Here is a 13,668-nt window from a genome sequence, read left to right as displayed (position 1 = left end):
AACTAGCCCTAAAGAGTTTCATTTTGGTAATGAAAACCAGTGTAGACCCTCTTGAAAATTTAGCCTTTCACTATCTGGTGCCTCTTTATTTGCAAGAATAGAACAGGAAGGTAATGCCTATCCTCTTTGTAAAATACTCACAGCTATGCACTAAAACAACTAGCTGTGTTGCATGGACATTACCTCTTAAAGCAACTTTATTCTTTACACTGCTAGCTTTTCAAGCCTATACAAGTGCTGTTGACTTCATTTATACACACCTAATAATGAGAGCTTCCATGAGGAAGTCCAATTCATCTTGCTCTGAACATACTTCTGGCAATGTCTGGAAAAGACAGAACAGGTTGATGAGGAGAAGATATTTAAACTTACAGATGTAGAACACCTGGCACATCAAAAGCACTAACATTCTCTGCAGCAATCCTTGTTTCTCTAAGAGAAACCTCACTCTAAGATAACAGTTAGACCATTACTAATCTAGACTGTGAAGTCTCTTGAAAGGTGAAGATCAGAACACATGGCCCATCAACAGCAGTCATCCTCCTCTCGGCAAAGGAAATAGCCCAGAGTGCACAGGGTACAGTGCTCAATACATGGGACTCTGTAGTACAGAGGATGAGGAAAGAGACCACAGTTCCTGAGTTCTCTCACAGTTCAGTACTCCTACCTCCCAGCAAGACTATGAACTATAATCAGCAGTAGGACTATGCTGCTATGTAATCTCTAGGAAAAAACAAGCTAGGTAGGCTGCTGAAGGCCTGGAGAACCTTATCAGGGCCTCTTAGGATACAGCTACACATCCAGTCCATATCCATCCTGTAATGGAGTGGTGAGATCCCTGGAAAACCAGCTATCTCCTACCTGCAGGCTCCATGATGCATGCTGCTCTTGGCCCTGTGAAGACTGGCCTCTGACTCAAAGGCTTTTAACAGATGTCAACACCAGACACAGCATGTGGAGGATGGACAGAGGATGGATTTATTTATCAAACTGCAGCTGTGTGGGAAATCTTTGCTATTTACTACTTACAAACATCTTCTAATAGTCTCACAAAGCCTGTATGTTACAAGCTGTACCATCAACTGTGATGGATTAAAGTGTTGCAACAGAGCAGTAACCTTTCTAGCCACATCCTTCAGTACTACAGTAACGCTTAATTCATCTTCATTTTTATAATGCATTGGGACTCTAAGGTGAAAGATGCATGAAACCATCATGATAACTCATACACTTTCACTTACTTTCACAGCCACCTGCAAGGGAGTGGGGTCGCTGGGGATCCCTGCCACCTGACCTTCATATACCTCACCAAAGGCTCCGTGGCCCAAACCCCTGGACAGACCAGAGAAGACAAGAAGGTTTTACTACAGAGAACACACATTATAAGACTGTGGCAGATCACAGATGGGGCTCACAATTTTCACAGCAGTGAAACAAGGGTAACTGGATATGGACACTATGCAGGGAACCAGACATTGATGTGATCTTTCCTGGACCTACAATGTATTTAATTGGTAGTGAAAGCAATCCTCAAAAACAAAGTCACCAGTGAAATTAAGCTGCTGGCACTGAGTAGATAGAACTCTTCTATGGTGTTGGTGTCAGTGCTACAGTGGTGGGCCCTTCAAAACAGGTCAATAAAGATAGGTCTTAAGTCTTGGTGTTCCCACATCCTAAACACATTAACAGTTTCCATGATATTTATTCACCACCATAAAGAAAACATTGAAAAAGAAACTACGAAGCAAAATGGTTCTCAAAGGACCTGAATTCTAAACCAAGATCTTTTCCTGATTTATTCTGTAATTCTGGGTAAGTACCTTAGCCAGTCAATGGTGATGATAGGGCTTTGTAAAGCACTCTGCTCTAGGAACTCATGCTGAGAATAGTTTCTAGCACTGATCATATTATGAAATTTACAGTTTTATTTTGAATAAAGGTATAAGAAAAAGAGAAAGGAAATACAGTAATCACACAACAGATCCTGTCCTATGTCCTTGTGATGCAGATTTTGCATACCTGTCTATTCAGTCTTTCCTCAGTTCACATTAAGTCAACTGGTACAACAATAGCTGTAGCACATAAGTGGCATGTCGTAATGACATAACTCAGAGGGAATGAGGCTGCCTCCCAGATCCTGAGTCCCTCTTAACCCTGCGTGAGTTGCACATTGGGTGGTAAGTTCAAGCATCTAAGAGACATTCCTGCATCTTGGTCCAGGTAAAAGGCTCTCAATAAGGCTCTCTTCTACAACAGGTACCTTCCTGGTAAAGCCAGACCTGGCTTGGGAGCCTCCCTGATTCTGCTCTCTGGTCTATTGGTGGACTCTTTTTGTATGGGCTGTTGCCCTTCTGGCTGTCCAAATAGGTGCTGCTATGGGCAATCTGCTCTGTTGTTGCACAAGCTCTGTCTGTAGTTTCGCCAGGATAAAGACCAGTGAAACCACAGTAAGGACTTGCACTGCCTGTGACTCAGCCACTTCTTTTAATAACATTTTGTAGGTATCAGCTTGAAACACTATTCTTGGCTAAGCCTGACCAACTTAAGACAGACTGAGTGTATAGAACAAGATCTCTACAGCTCATAATGCAACCTCCTCCCAAAAAGTCCCTGCCCTTATCAATTCCTAGCTCTCTGCAGCTTGCCATACTTCAAAAATCCTTCCAGAGCCCAAGTAACAAAGGCAGCAGCAGCACAGGGTACACTGGAAACTTCCAGATGCAGTCCAGAAAGACGTGCAGGTAAGGGAGAGTGAGATAAGACAGCAAAGCACTGCAGACTGCATAGACTACTCTGAGTAGCATCGTTACTAGCAGCATAAGCTCACTAGTCTTCTAAGCTCTCCTGCTTCAATTTCCCAGTTTTCTGTGTAAAACTGCATGGCACCAGGGTAGTGTCACATTGACAAATGGCACACACTGTACACTGCAGAAGAGCAATGTGGGAAAGAACACTGAATTTTCAAGTGTTTCTTGAGAGACTATTTCGAACTCTCCAGAAGTTCTGATGTAGACATGACTACCCTGCTGGCTTTATATTCCTGGGTGGGTTTTTGTTTTATACTGTATGACAGTCTCAACCCCCTTGATTTTCCTGCTCTTTTACTTAAGGATGTCATTATCTTCACAAAAGACTTTAAAAGAGCCTCCTAGAAGCCTCAGCCTTCCCAGCATTTCATCAGTTAATACTGGAAATGGCCCATCCATTGCACAGTCTGCAAAAGATGTGTCGGAGTTACTGATGGTGACTCTTCAATTCCTCTCATACTCCCAGATTAACACTGCACCTGTAAAAGGTCAACAAGACTGCCAAAGTCTAGTCCTCTCCACACAAGCTTAACTACCTGTAACTATATCTTATGAAAAGGGGCACGAGCCTAAAAGCGCATGAGAATTTGTATGTGCCTGCACAAAGATGTGAGTTCCTGTTAGATAGCCAGCATATATGTGTACATAGTGTGAAGCACAGGGAAGGCAAAGATGAATTTACCGGATGAGAGAGATGTTTTTTCGAGGCACCTCTTTGAGGTCACTAATGGATGTGGTCTTCCCTGCAAAGCAGTAGTTGGGATTGTAGTCTGTCATGATAGTGGAGGTACGCAGCTTGCTCAGTTTATATTCTGGGCTCTGTAACTCCATCTGCATGGCTTGTAGCTCCTGGTGTTTCCGACGATACACTGCATATGGAGAATACAGAGCACCAGAGACACAGATTGACTTTGGAACAAGACAGCAGCTGTGCAGCACATCTCACTGGAATTTGCTATGTGGCCAAATTTCAGTGAATCAAACCAGACTGTCATATTTCTGTGTATCAAATAAATACAGATGGAATCTGAAGTTTCCAGGAACTTTTGATTTATACACCTTCCAAAGAAACAGGCTTGCTCATGAACTGTTTGGAAGAAGTACAATGAACCTCACTTGTGGAGATTTCCGATTTCATAGTTCTGAAGTTTTTGTTTTAGTTTAGTTAGTTCTGTTTAGTTTAGCTCTTTAGTTTAACTGGACCTTCCAAGAATGAATCCAGTTCCAAACCTGGGATATAACCTGCTTTCCTAAATCACACAGAAGTGACTAAAATCTGAAATGCATTATTGCATCATATTGTTCAAAAATTTATAGAATAAACTCTTCCCTCAGAATAACACACTGTACAGAAAACTAGCTCATTTTGCAAAACTTCATGTTTCTAAACAACAGGGTTGGACTACATTTGAAATCAGTTTATGGTAGTGTAATATTCCTTCAATCACTTCACTGATACTTCTGAAACATCATTAAGGAATCACGCCTTGAAAGAAGACATCCTGTGGATATTTCTTGAAATAGTAATTGATATTGCAGTATTTTTTTTTGAAGCAAGATGCCAATCATGAGCAGGTTAAACCACTGTTACCCTTAGTATTGATTTCTGAGGGAGCTGATTGAGCCCAAAGCCTGTGATGGTAATAGATACTGCATCTTCTCCAGCAGACGTTGCTCAGGGGAAGAATTTAAGGGGTAAACATGCAGTCACAAAGGCAGATGGATGTAATGACCTATCCACAAACCCTTCCTGTCCTCCATTTTCTTCCTCATTGCTTTTGCTTTGATTTTTTAAATCGCTGCTCTTTCCTGAGATGGCAATGATAGGGTGGTTGGATAGAAAGAGGATTACTCTTCCATTCCCTGAGAACTAATTAGTAATTTTAAAGGAGTACTGTTGGGCCAGAAATCATACATGTAGGACCATGTGTGTGGAACTGATAACTCCTGAAATTCTTAAAACTGAAACAGCTGCACAGGTCTAATTTAACAGTTGCCATTTACTGCTCTGGGTACATCCCTCCCCTCCTCCAGACTGTATACAGTGTGGCCAAAGAAAGGTGGCAGGGCTGTGGTTTGAATCCCTGGCTGCTTTTCATTGATTCAGATCTATTCTGCTTGCAATCGAATGAAGGTGAACAATTGTTTAAAAAAGGAAAATGAAAGGGTGAAAAGTAGCTTTTAGAATTTCAAATAAAGATGCCAAGAATGCCCAAATCCTACTAAGTAGCAGTTGGTAAAAAGGGAGCCTATGTGAGAATTTCAAGCCTAAATGACATACATTAAGAGACAAACGCTGTATATAGGCACACAAATAAAAATCTTGCTTTTAGGCATTAAGGACCAACACCAGATCTCAAGAAAACAGTGGCAGCTGTGTTCTGGCAGCTTTACACTACAACACAAGGAATCACGTCTCTTTCAAGATGCAGTCAGTAACTGAAACCTCCTCAAATTGGTAATTGTGGTTCGAAACAACTACTGAAATCTGAAGTTAAGGCATGTGTGTGGGAAGGTGTCATTAAATACCACAGTAGTTAAAAACCTGAATCCTTTGCCTCCCAGGGTCCAATTATCCCTGGCTCACATCCAGCCTTCATATGGAAATATCTTTTGCAGAGAAACACTCACCTATCATGATTCCTGAAAAAGCCAAAATTAAAGCAGCCACCAATGCTGAAGTCACTACAGACAAGACCAAGGAGAGGGGGAGATGAACCACTGGCTCAGCTGTAACAGAAGCAAAAGAAGAAGGAATCACATGTTTGAAATGATATTCCAGCAATCACTTTTTTTCAGACTGATTTTTCTGCTCCTTCTTCCATTTACTCATCTGCTGTTCCTACAGTGTAGGGAGCAACCTCTGGCATGATCTGCTCCTGGGATCTCTGACCCCTAATACCTCATTGTTTCACTTTTCCTCAATTAATATCAAGCCATTAAAACAGATGGTTTTCTATCAACAAATTAATATGTGCACTCCCTGGGAATGAAAACAAGACCATAAAAACCAGGGGCAGGAGGTTGGGGAGGTAGAAAGAACATTACATTGCCAGGGTTAAAGTGCTGCTATTGATGCCAAATCACAGCAAAAGCAGAAGGAGGACTGCAATATATCATCTCCTAAATGCATCTAATCTAGGCACAAAAACCTGATAACAGTAAGTGTAGGTTGAAGTATTCCATAGCTGCATCCTCACTTGGGATCACAAGGCACTGAATGACCATCTATTAAGGTTTACTTCACGCTGGCAAAATGACCATGCTTTTTACCCATTTTACAGATGGGAATGGTAAAAATACAGAACAATTTTCCCATGCCAGTGATGAAGCTGAGAGCAGGATCCCAAAACCCTGGAGTCACTTGTTCTAACTGCTGGGCAAGAATATGAAGCAAAACTAGTAATGGAGCTCTGAGCACTCGGTCTTTCAAATAAGGCAAGTTCTGTCTTCAGAATCTCACACAGATTCTGCACTTGCACCTCGTATGTCCAAATCCAAAGGAACTATATTCTCCCTTCCCTTGTTTCCTAAGAGGACTGACCTGGTACTTAAGTTTAGCTAGACAATTCCTTCAGTGAGCTAGCTTTCATGATTTCAGAGCAGAAGATGAGTATCAGCACAACCAGACACAAAATTTGACTCTCCTCAGTGCTGCCCAGCATGCCAAACATATATGGTAAAGCAAACCAGCAATGCTGCTCTGTGCACCATTCCTCAGCACTGATGTATCTATATCCTAGCAAAATAACTCTGCACCATATACCAGGAGAACATAACATTCAACAGGAGCCAGTTTTAAGAAAGACTTGGAAACGCATTCAGGATGGCTTACAGTCCAAACGATACTTTTGCTATACATTTTCTGTTTCCCACATTAGGAGCCTACCCCATACCCCTACTTACCTATGCAAGACACACCATCCTCAGCCAACTCTGTGCCTGGTTCACAAAAGCAAATGACTTTTTGAGTCTCAAGATCAACACGGCACTCATCCATCTCACAGTGACTGCAGTTAAGATGCAACCTAATATCCACCTCTCCGTGCCCCTCTGTCACTAGGGAGCGGATGAAAGAAGCTGTGTTAATTACTGTGAAGATCATTCATTACATTCCCTTGAGCACTAACAGAAATAGGGAGCATGGTGTTCACAACTGCCAGATGTGGTAGGGTGGGCCCCATCTAAGAGGCTGATTTCTCCCCACCTTCCATAGCTCCTGACCTTTTCTCATGTAGGAAACAACATCCAGCTATATTAGCCCCATTGCAGTTGAATTGCACTGGCTCTTTGAGCAGATAGTCCTACCAGGCTAGCAAGGAGGCTGCTGCCAAGGCTAAGGGAAACCTGCCCTTTCAGCAGTCTGTGGGGCTCACCCTTGTCTTTACTCCCTCTCAGGTCAAACACTACAGTGGTTTCAAAACTTTCTGGCTGAATCTATCAGGCTAGAGTGCATCTGTATTTGAAAACACTTTTGGCTGCTCTAAAGCAGCCTGGATTTTTGAGCAAATACATATTTTTGTATTTTTCTGAACATATCACAAACATATTCAAGACACTGATTTCTCGGCACAGACTGGAATTGCAGTATTTGTCACTACCACTGCTGGGCAGCACTGTACTGTTTTCTTTAGAAACTCCCTGGTCCAACCCAGATACTTTGCTGAGGGATGCTCTAAGGAATGTGGGTTTTGTCAGTGAAGAGTCACATGCTTTGTCTGTTTCTTTCCTGAATCACCTTAACTATTCAGGTTCTGTTACCACTTTCCTTGGCCAAAATTATTCTATAGGTTGATAGACTGTATTGTTGGGAAGTGTTTTCTAGTAGCCTTGATGCTTTTTCTTCCCAGCTTCTTCCTGCTACTTCTGTTTATTCTCCATTGGACTTTGTTATGTGATCTTTCTGCCCCCTCATGTTCATTATGGCAGTAAGCTGTACCCAAAGGGTTGTGAAGTGCCCTACAGATGCAAACTATTCTTAACGTGAAATAAACCCACTAGAAGACTTCAGACTAATATGAATACCTTTAAGTGCTGGAGTGTATAAAGTACCAATTGGATTAATAAAGGACACACCATCCTCCCCATCCATCTCTGGGTCATTGTCCACTGCAGCATTGCCACCTATGTCAAACCAGAAGTTACCTTAACAGATGGAGGCTCATTGGCACTAAAATACAGATAAGCATTTCAACATGCATGACTTCAGCATATTTAGGGAGACATCCAAATGAGAAAAGAGAATAAATCAAAGTATTTAACATATAGGAAATACTTAGCAAGTTGTGGCATGAACCACTGGTCTTTTATCTCCAGAACTTTAACAGCAGCAGCTTGTGACAATCAAATTCTTAGCTCTGTTTTAGGCTGGCTATTGCAAACTAAGGCACAAACTTCATCTTTAACCATTTGGATGCTATGAAACATGTAAGCTTTTCTTAAAATTAATGTAGCCAAAAGACTGGAAAACACCAGTCCTCTAGGGTCCAGTACCCTTGCTGATCAAGGTATGTACTGTCAGCAGGGGGAATGAATAAGCTGATATCCTTCCTCTCCTTTGCACCCTGAAAGCAGGGTGGTCCACCAGGAGTGGACACTGAAGGAATTTATGAATTACACTTTTGTGCTTGGGCATACAGAACATACAAGGAGCAAAGTATGGGCAATACATAAAAGATACTAGAAGCACAGTACGGGCCATATATTTTGTACTACAAGCATGCAAAGATTCCCCCACCCCATCCAAAAATGGGTTTTCTTCTTTAACCATCTTCAGTGAAACAAAAATTATGTTATATGAGGCAATATGCTGGAAAAAGAAGCATTACACAGTAACATTGGTACAAAACATGCACTTAATCATTTAAATTCATTACTTCTTCTCAGGATTTCTTGTCTATCATATACTAGATATAAGCTGTGGAGAACCAGGGGTTAAGTAAGTCCACCACAGTGCAGATGGCTGGAAAATCTATGTGGCCCAGGAGATTAAGTGTTACTAGAGATCTTGAATCTGGCCCACACCAGTTATAATCAACGTAATGCCATCTGACAGCTGCCCTGAGACCTGCAGCACATGAAATTAGCTCCTTGTTGACTGAAGCCAACACCACCATTGTTATTAAGAGGGGTCCTGGCTGGCAGCCTGAGCCTCTGCCCCCAGAGAAAATCTGCACAGGACCAAGGTTCACCCACAGCAGGGCAGGGTAGAAGAAGCTGCATCTCTCCCCAGGCATAAAGCCTGGCTGCCAGTCTCCAGGAACAAAGTCCTCAAAACCATGATGCTGGCAATGGGAGCACACAGCCTGTAGCTCCTCCTTCTTCAACACTATAACCCCAAATAGAAGGTTCAAGAATCACAGCAGGATCTTGATGGCCCATTTTGCAGAGTGCAAAGCCAGAGTTACAGCTGAGGCTCTGACTATGTGCTCAAAGACTAAATGGCATACGTTCATCTAGTGCTAAAAAGGCAACACACAGACATACTAATACATAACAGTCAAATATGCTAGCTACAGGAGAATTATCTATCAGCATTTTGCTGATCATTAGAACTAAAGGAGGGGAAGGAACACCTTGAACACGAAGCCACTTTACCTATATATCCTCCGCCTCCTCCACCTGAGGAGCACCCCCCTCCACCCCCTCCGAAACCCCCTCTTGTCTCCCACCCCCACTTCTTCATGGCCTGGGGGCAGGATCTTCCTCCAGTAGCACCTTCCAGCAAGGATTTTCCTGACCACAGGAAGGAAGTGTTATCATTCCAGCCACCTCCACCACCTGCAGTTAAGAGAAGAGAAAAGGCACAGGTAGGGGTTATTTTTGTGAAAGCAAAACCAACCAACCAACCAACCCAAAGCAAAGCAACCAAACAAAAAAACCCAAAACCCACAAGCACTGCCAGTACCTGCAGAACAAACACTCCATCAAAGCACCTCAGCTGAAAGTAAGAATCTCATGCCTTGGTTAGAAGAGGAGATTGTGCTTGCTACACAGTGCTACATTGACCTTTCTGTAGAGTTTCTACCATATTCATCATCAGAACCTCTTTTCACCTGCCATACCGTCTTGGTTTCAGATAGGATAGAGTTAATTCTCTTCCATGACACAAACAAGACCAAGTATTTTCTATGGAAAATGTATAAAGATATCCTTGTCTACTCCCCAACCACTTGTTTCTGGCTTACAGAGCCTTCCCCTTCCCTTTGCAAAAAGTACTTTTGAAAAAAAAACTTATGTCAGTTCTAAAGTGGAACAAAAGGAATTTAGTGAAAGGGATGTAAAAACATGTCCCAGTCCCGCTCTAAATATAATATACTCACCAGTGACTCACTTTTAGCTCTGCTGGTTGTTCAATCCAAGGTCTCTTCACAGAGACTTCTAGCCAGGGTGCAATTATGCTCTTTCTGCATAAGTCAGGGAAACTGTGAGTATGTCTACACAGCACAAAACAGTGCAGGGATCAGGATGGCCGTGAGAGGGTGGCACTTGAAACTCCCACATCAAAAATCAAACAACTTTGCTTATGAGAGGGACTACATTATTTTGGGAGAATGTTGCCATTGCTATGGCTATACCATCTCTGATGATTTAGGCCAAGTATCCTGCGCGGTGTTATATCCTATATGCATCCGTTATTCTTCCATGTTCCCCTGAACTGTGTTTTTGCTTCACCTCCTTGTGAGGAGGAATCTGGGAGTACCACATATTCACAAAGGTTTTCTTAAAAAGAAAAAATTCCCTTACCTGCAGCTCCTGAATTTCCATTCAGCCCTGGAATAGAGGAATCATTCTCCAGCCTCTCTGGATGAAATGTGTCTGTTTTGGCCCTGTAGGCCCTGCCACCACCTCCTGCTGCAATTATCAAGGGGACCGGCTCTCCATTCTCCATCTTAACAAATTCAGAAACAAAGGAAGCGTTCAAATTGAGTGAAACACACAAACAGAAGTTCAACCACACGGAAGTTACTGCATGTTGCACTAAGCAGGCATCTAGGACCACTCAGCACTACAAATTACCACTGCATTATTTATGCACCCACATCCAAAAGATTAATGAACAGCACTAGTCCTCCTAAGTTCTGCAACAGAGAACAGTGACATCAGCAGCTCTATGAATTGTACCTACAGTGTTGATGGCTGTTGGAAAGCTTGTAATGTTACTGTACGACAACTTTCATCAAATGAAACAGCTAAGAAACGCTGCTCTACACAGTGCAATATAGTTCTGTACCCATAAAGTCTGCTAAACTGGAAACTACATAAGCATGCAGGGTTATGTAGAATTATGTAGAAGCTGAGGGATCTAAACATATTGTCAATGCCTGAAACTGCTGTTTGGAATGAGTACTCTCTCAGCTAGTACATGACAGAAAAGATCAGCGGCCCCTAGCTATAGGGTTGCGAACAGAAAACACACAGGCTATCCTCAACTTTTCTTGTCATTGCACAGTACAGGCCAAATGTAGCTGAAATCTAATGTTCCACAATGACAGATTTGAATAAAGTCGTGAGGAATTTACTGTAGAATTATGCTTCAGCATCTCCACTTGCACTGAAAAAAAAATAATAATCCAGGTCCAACTATTATGTTTGCAAAGGAACCAAGCCACTAAAGCAAATGCGGCCATGGTACTGCATACAGTTGTGAAAGGCCAACTCGGCTCTCTATAGCTATCAACTGGAGATGAAGGATACCCCAAGCTCCCTTTGTGGACTCTTTCCCAGAGATGTAGATAGGGTTCTCAGAAACTTCAGGCTGCGACACTAGAGGCAAGTGGCAGGATGTGTTCATGTTGAAGATGCACAAGGACTATGTTTCCATACCTTAAATATGTACGTTGCACCTCCCCCTCCTCCACCTCCTCCTGCCCATTCATTGACACTTCTGTTCACACGTATCTCCTCTTCAATCACATTGTTCTCTCCAATGCAGACTTTCTGTATAACTTCATTAGTCTGCAAACAGAAGACCAGGTCTGAATTCTGGTAAGAAATCTCCGTGCCCTTGTACACGCACAGGCCTTGTGGATCCTTCACAGTCCCAAGCCAATAAACTGTCTTCCAGTGAAATTACATAAGCAGAAACAAATGAATGCTCTTCTAGAAGAATACTGCTTTTTTGCTTCAACCTTTGTCAGAAGAATTTGTTGCCATTTAAATTGAATTATTTTGAAGCAAGCTCAGTGCTGATATCTATTACCATGTACAACAGCTCCATAAACTTTTAACATACAGGACATAGCAGAATTTACTGCAAATACTTCCTAGCATAAACTATCTGTATTTCATAAGCTGCAGAAGGGAGTAACTCAGCAGATTATGTGACTTGCCCCATGTCACAAAACAGCCAAATGGCAGAGATACAGAGAGAACCCAAGCTTCTTTACTCCTCTTCTAATGCCCTATTGGCTGGGGCCCAGCAGCCAGTGTGCATCTACCCAGAATATCAGGTGTATCAGTGGTTCACATAGATGTACCAAAGCTAGCTTTAGACAGTCATAGCATGGACAGTAGCAATGAGCTCAACATAGACTAGCCACCTAGACTTCCAGGCAAGTATTGGTGTTTACCTGATATACGCTGTAGCAGCATTTTTTCTATAATTACCAATGCTAGCCAGTTCCAAGCATAGCAAATAGGTGCAATCCCACCTTTGGTTGCAATGTTGACCGGATATTAAAACAAATACCTCGCTAATAAGTCACTGTGTTTCCTACTTAGCATTTTTTCCCCTCCAACAATTAGCACCAAATGTAATGAACTTTCTGTATTAGGCAAATCACTGAATTCACTAACTGATTTCAAACAAAACATTTATAAGTACTTCTGGACTATGACCTAGCTGTCGCTTCTATTTTAAATTGGAGCACTAAAGTGCACAACAATCAAGACTCTGCTCCAAGTATCCGCAGCTTGCAAACTTTGCTTCTATCTTATTTTATACGCTTCACCTCAGTAACATGTTCTTGTTATACACACTGAACTCACTAAGCCAGAAACACTCTAAGTGAAAAATGCACTAACAGTTGTTATAGTAGGACTGACCTGCTTCCTTCTGCTTCCAAGTATGTGTTTTCTTTTGGAAGAGGAACTTGATAAAAGCATCCCCTAGTTACAAATTATTTTCTTGACCACAAGACATGTCCTAGGTTGTGCCACAGAATAAATAGCATCCATTTTGTGTGTGCAAACTTGCCTATGGAACTATTTAATCCTCCTTTCCCTAGTTTTCCCTCTCTGTAATTGATTTGGGGCTGGGTAGGAATGATTAATAAAATGACAATGTCAATGACCCAAAGGAACCACTACATTACAATTAAATTAAAAAAATAATAATCCTTCATGGCAAAGACATAACTGATTACAATTCAATCTAGTAAAAGTCCCTTCTACAAGTCAATGCAATCTCTTTGCCTCAATAAAAGAATTGCATTAGCACTCAATAAATTCTCACCAAGATTACAGTGGTCTGCAATTTAATGAGTCCATATATTACACTGAGCTGGAATGTCCTAGTTATAGACATTAGATGGAAGCTTGAGCTAGGACATTTCTCATTTCAAAGAGGTTTCATGTTAATGGTTTGTTTGTAGATATGTATAATAATAGTTTTAACATTATTTACTTCGGTACCCAGCCTTGAGACCCCCTCTTTCTTGTCTGCGTCCTTCAACCTTCCCCTGCTGTAACAGACTGCTAAACTTTTATCTCTTGGATGCCAGCCATTAGCAGCTGAGAAATGCACAGCATTTAAATATCCAGCTCAAACCTGCAGGTGAAATTTCATCAGATAATGCCTAGTTCCCTCCATAAGAACCTCTTGTTCCCTCATCCTCCAAAGAATACTAAACGATTAATA

The 13,668-nt window shown here is 41.9% G+C and overlaps 1 protein-coding gene across 4 annotated transcripts in view; it reads right to left on the bottom strand.

Moving 5' to 3' along the window:
* Nucleotides 1–13,668, bottom strand: part of ALK (ALK receptor tyrosine kinase) — a 316,033-nt gene that overhangs the window by 17,570 nt on the left and 284,795 nt on the right. For 2 of the 4 annotated variants that reach the window (XM_061475364.1, XM_061475361.1), the window contains 9 exons: nt 11,634–11,765; nt 10,554–10,698; nt 9,405–9,587; nt 7,833–7,931; nt 6,714–6,866; nt 5,439–5,537; nt 3,490–3,676; nt 1,242–1,332; nt 261–325 (listed from right to left, as the gene is read on the bottom strand). In XM_061475364.1, coding sequence (XP_061331348.1) covers nt 261–325; nt 1,242–1,332; nt 3,490–3,676; nt 5,439–5,537; nt 6,714–6,866; nt 7,833–7,931; nt 9,405–9,587; nt 10,554–10,698; nt 11,634–11,765 — 1,154 coding nt within the window. Of the gene's footprint in view, nt 1–260; nt 326–1,241; nt 1,333–3,489; nt 3,677–5,438; nt 5,538–6,713; nt 6,867–7,832; nt 7,932–9,404; nt 9,588–10,553; nt 10,699–11,633; nt 11,766–13,668 lie in introns of those variants that run through there. The other 2 variants (XM_061475362.1, XM_061475363.1) reach the window with 2 other exon arrangements.

This window comes from Pezoporus flaviventris, unplaced genomic scaffold, assembly GCF_033815535.1.
Source record: "Pezoporus flaviventris isolate CSIRO_AGI_PZ_B2104156 unplaced genomic scaffold, CSIRO_AGI_Pfla_v1 ptg000083l, whole genome shotgun sequence".
NCBI lineage: Eukaryota > Metazoa > Chordata > Aves > Psittaciformes > Psittacidae > Pezoporus > Pezoporus flaviventris.
The sequence above is the reverse complement of the archived record's forward strand: the minus strand, read 5'-3'. Positions and strand labels throughout refer to the sequence as shown.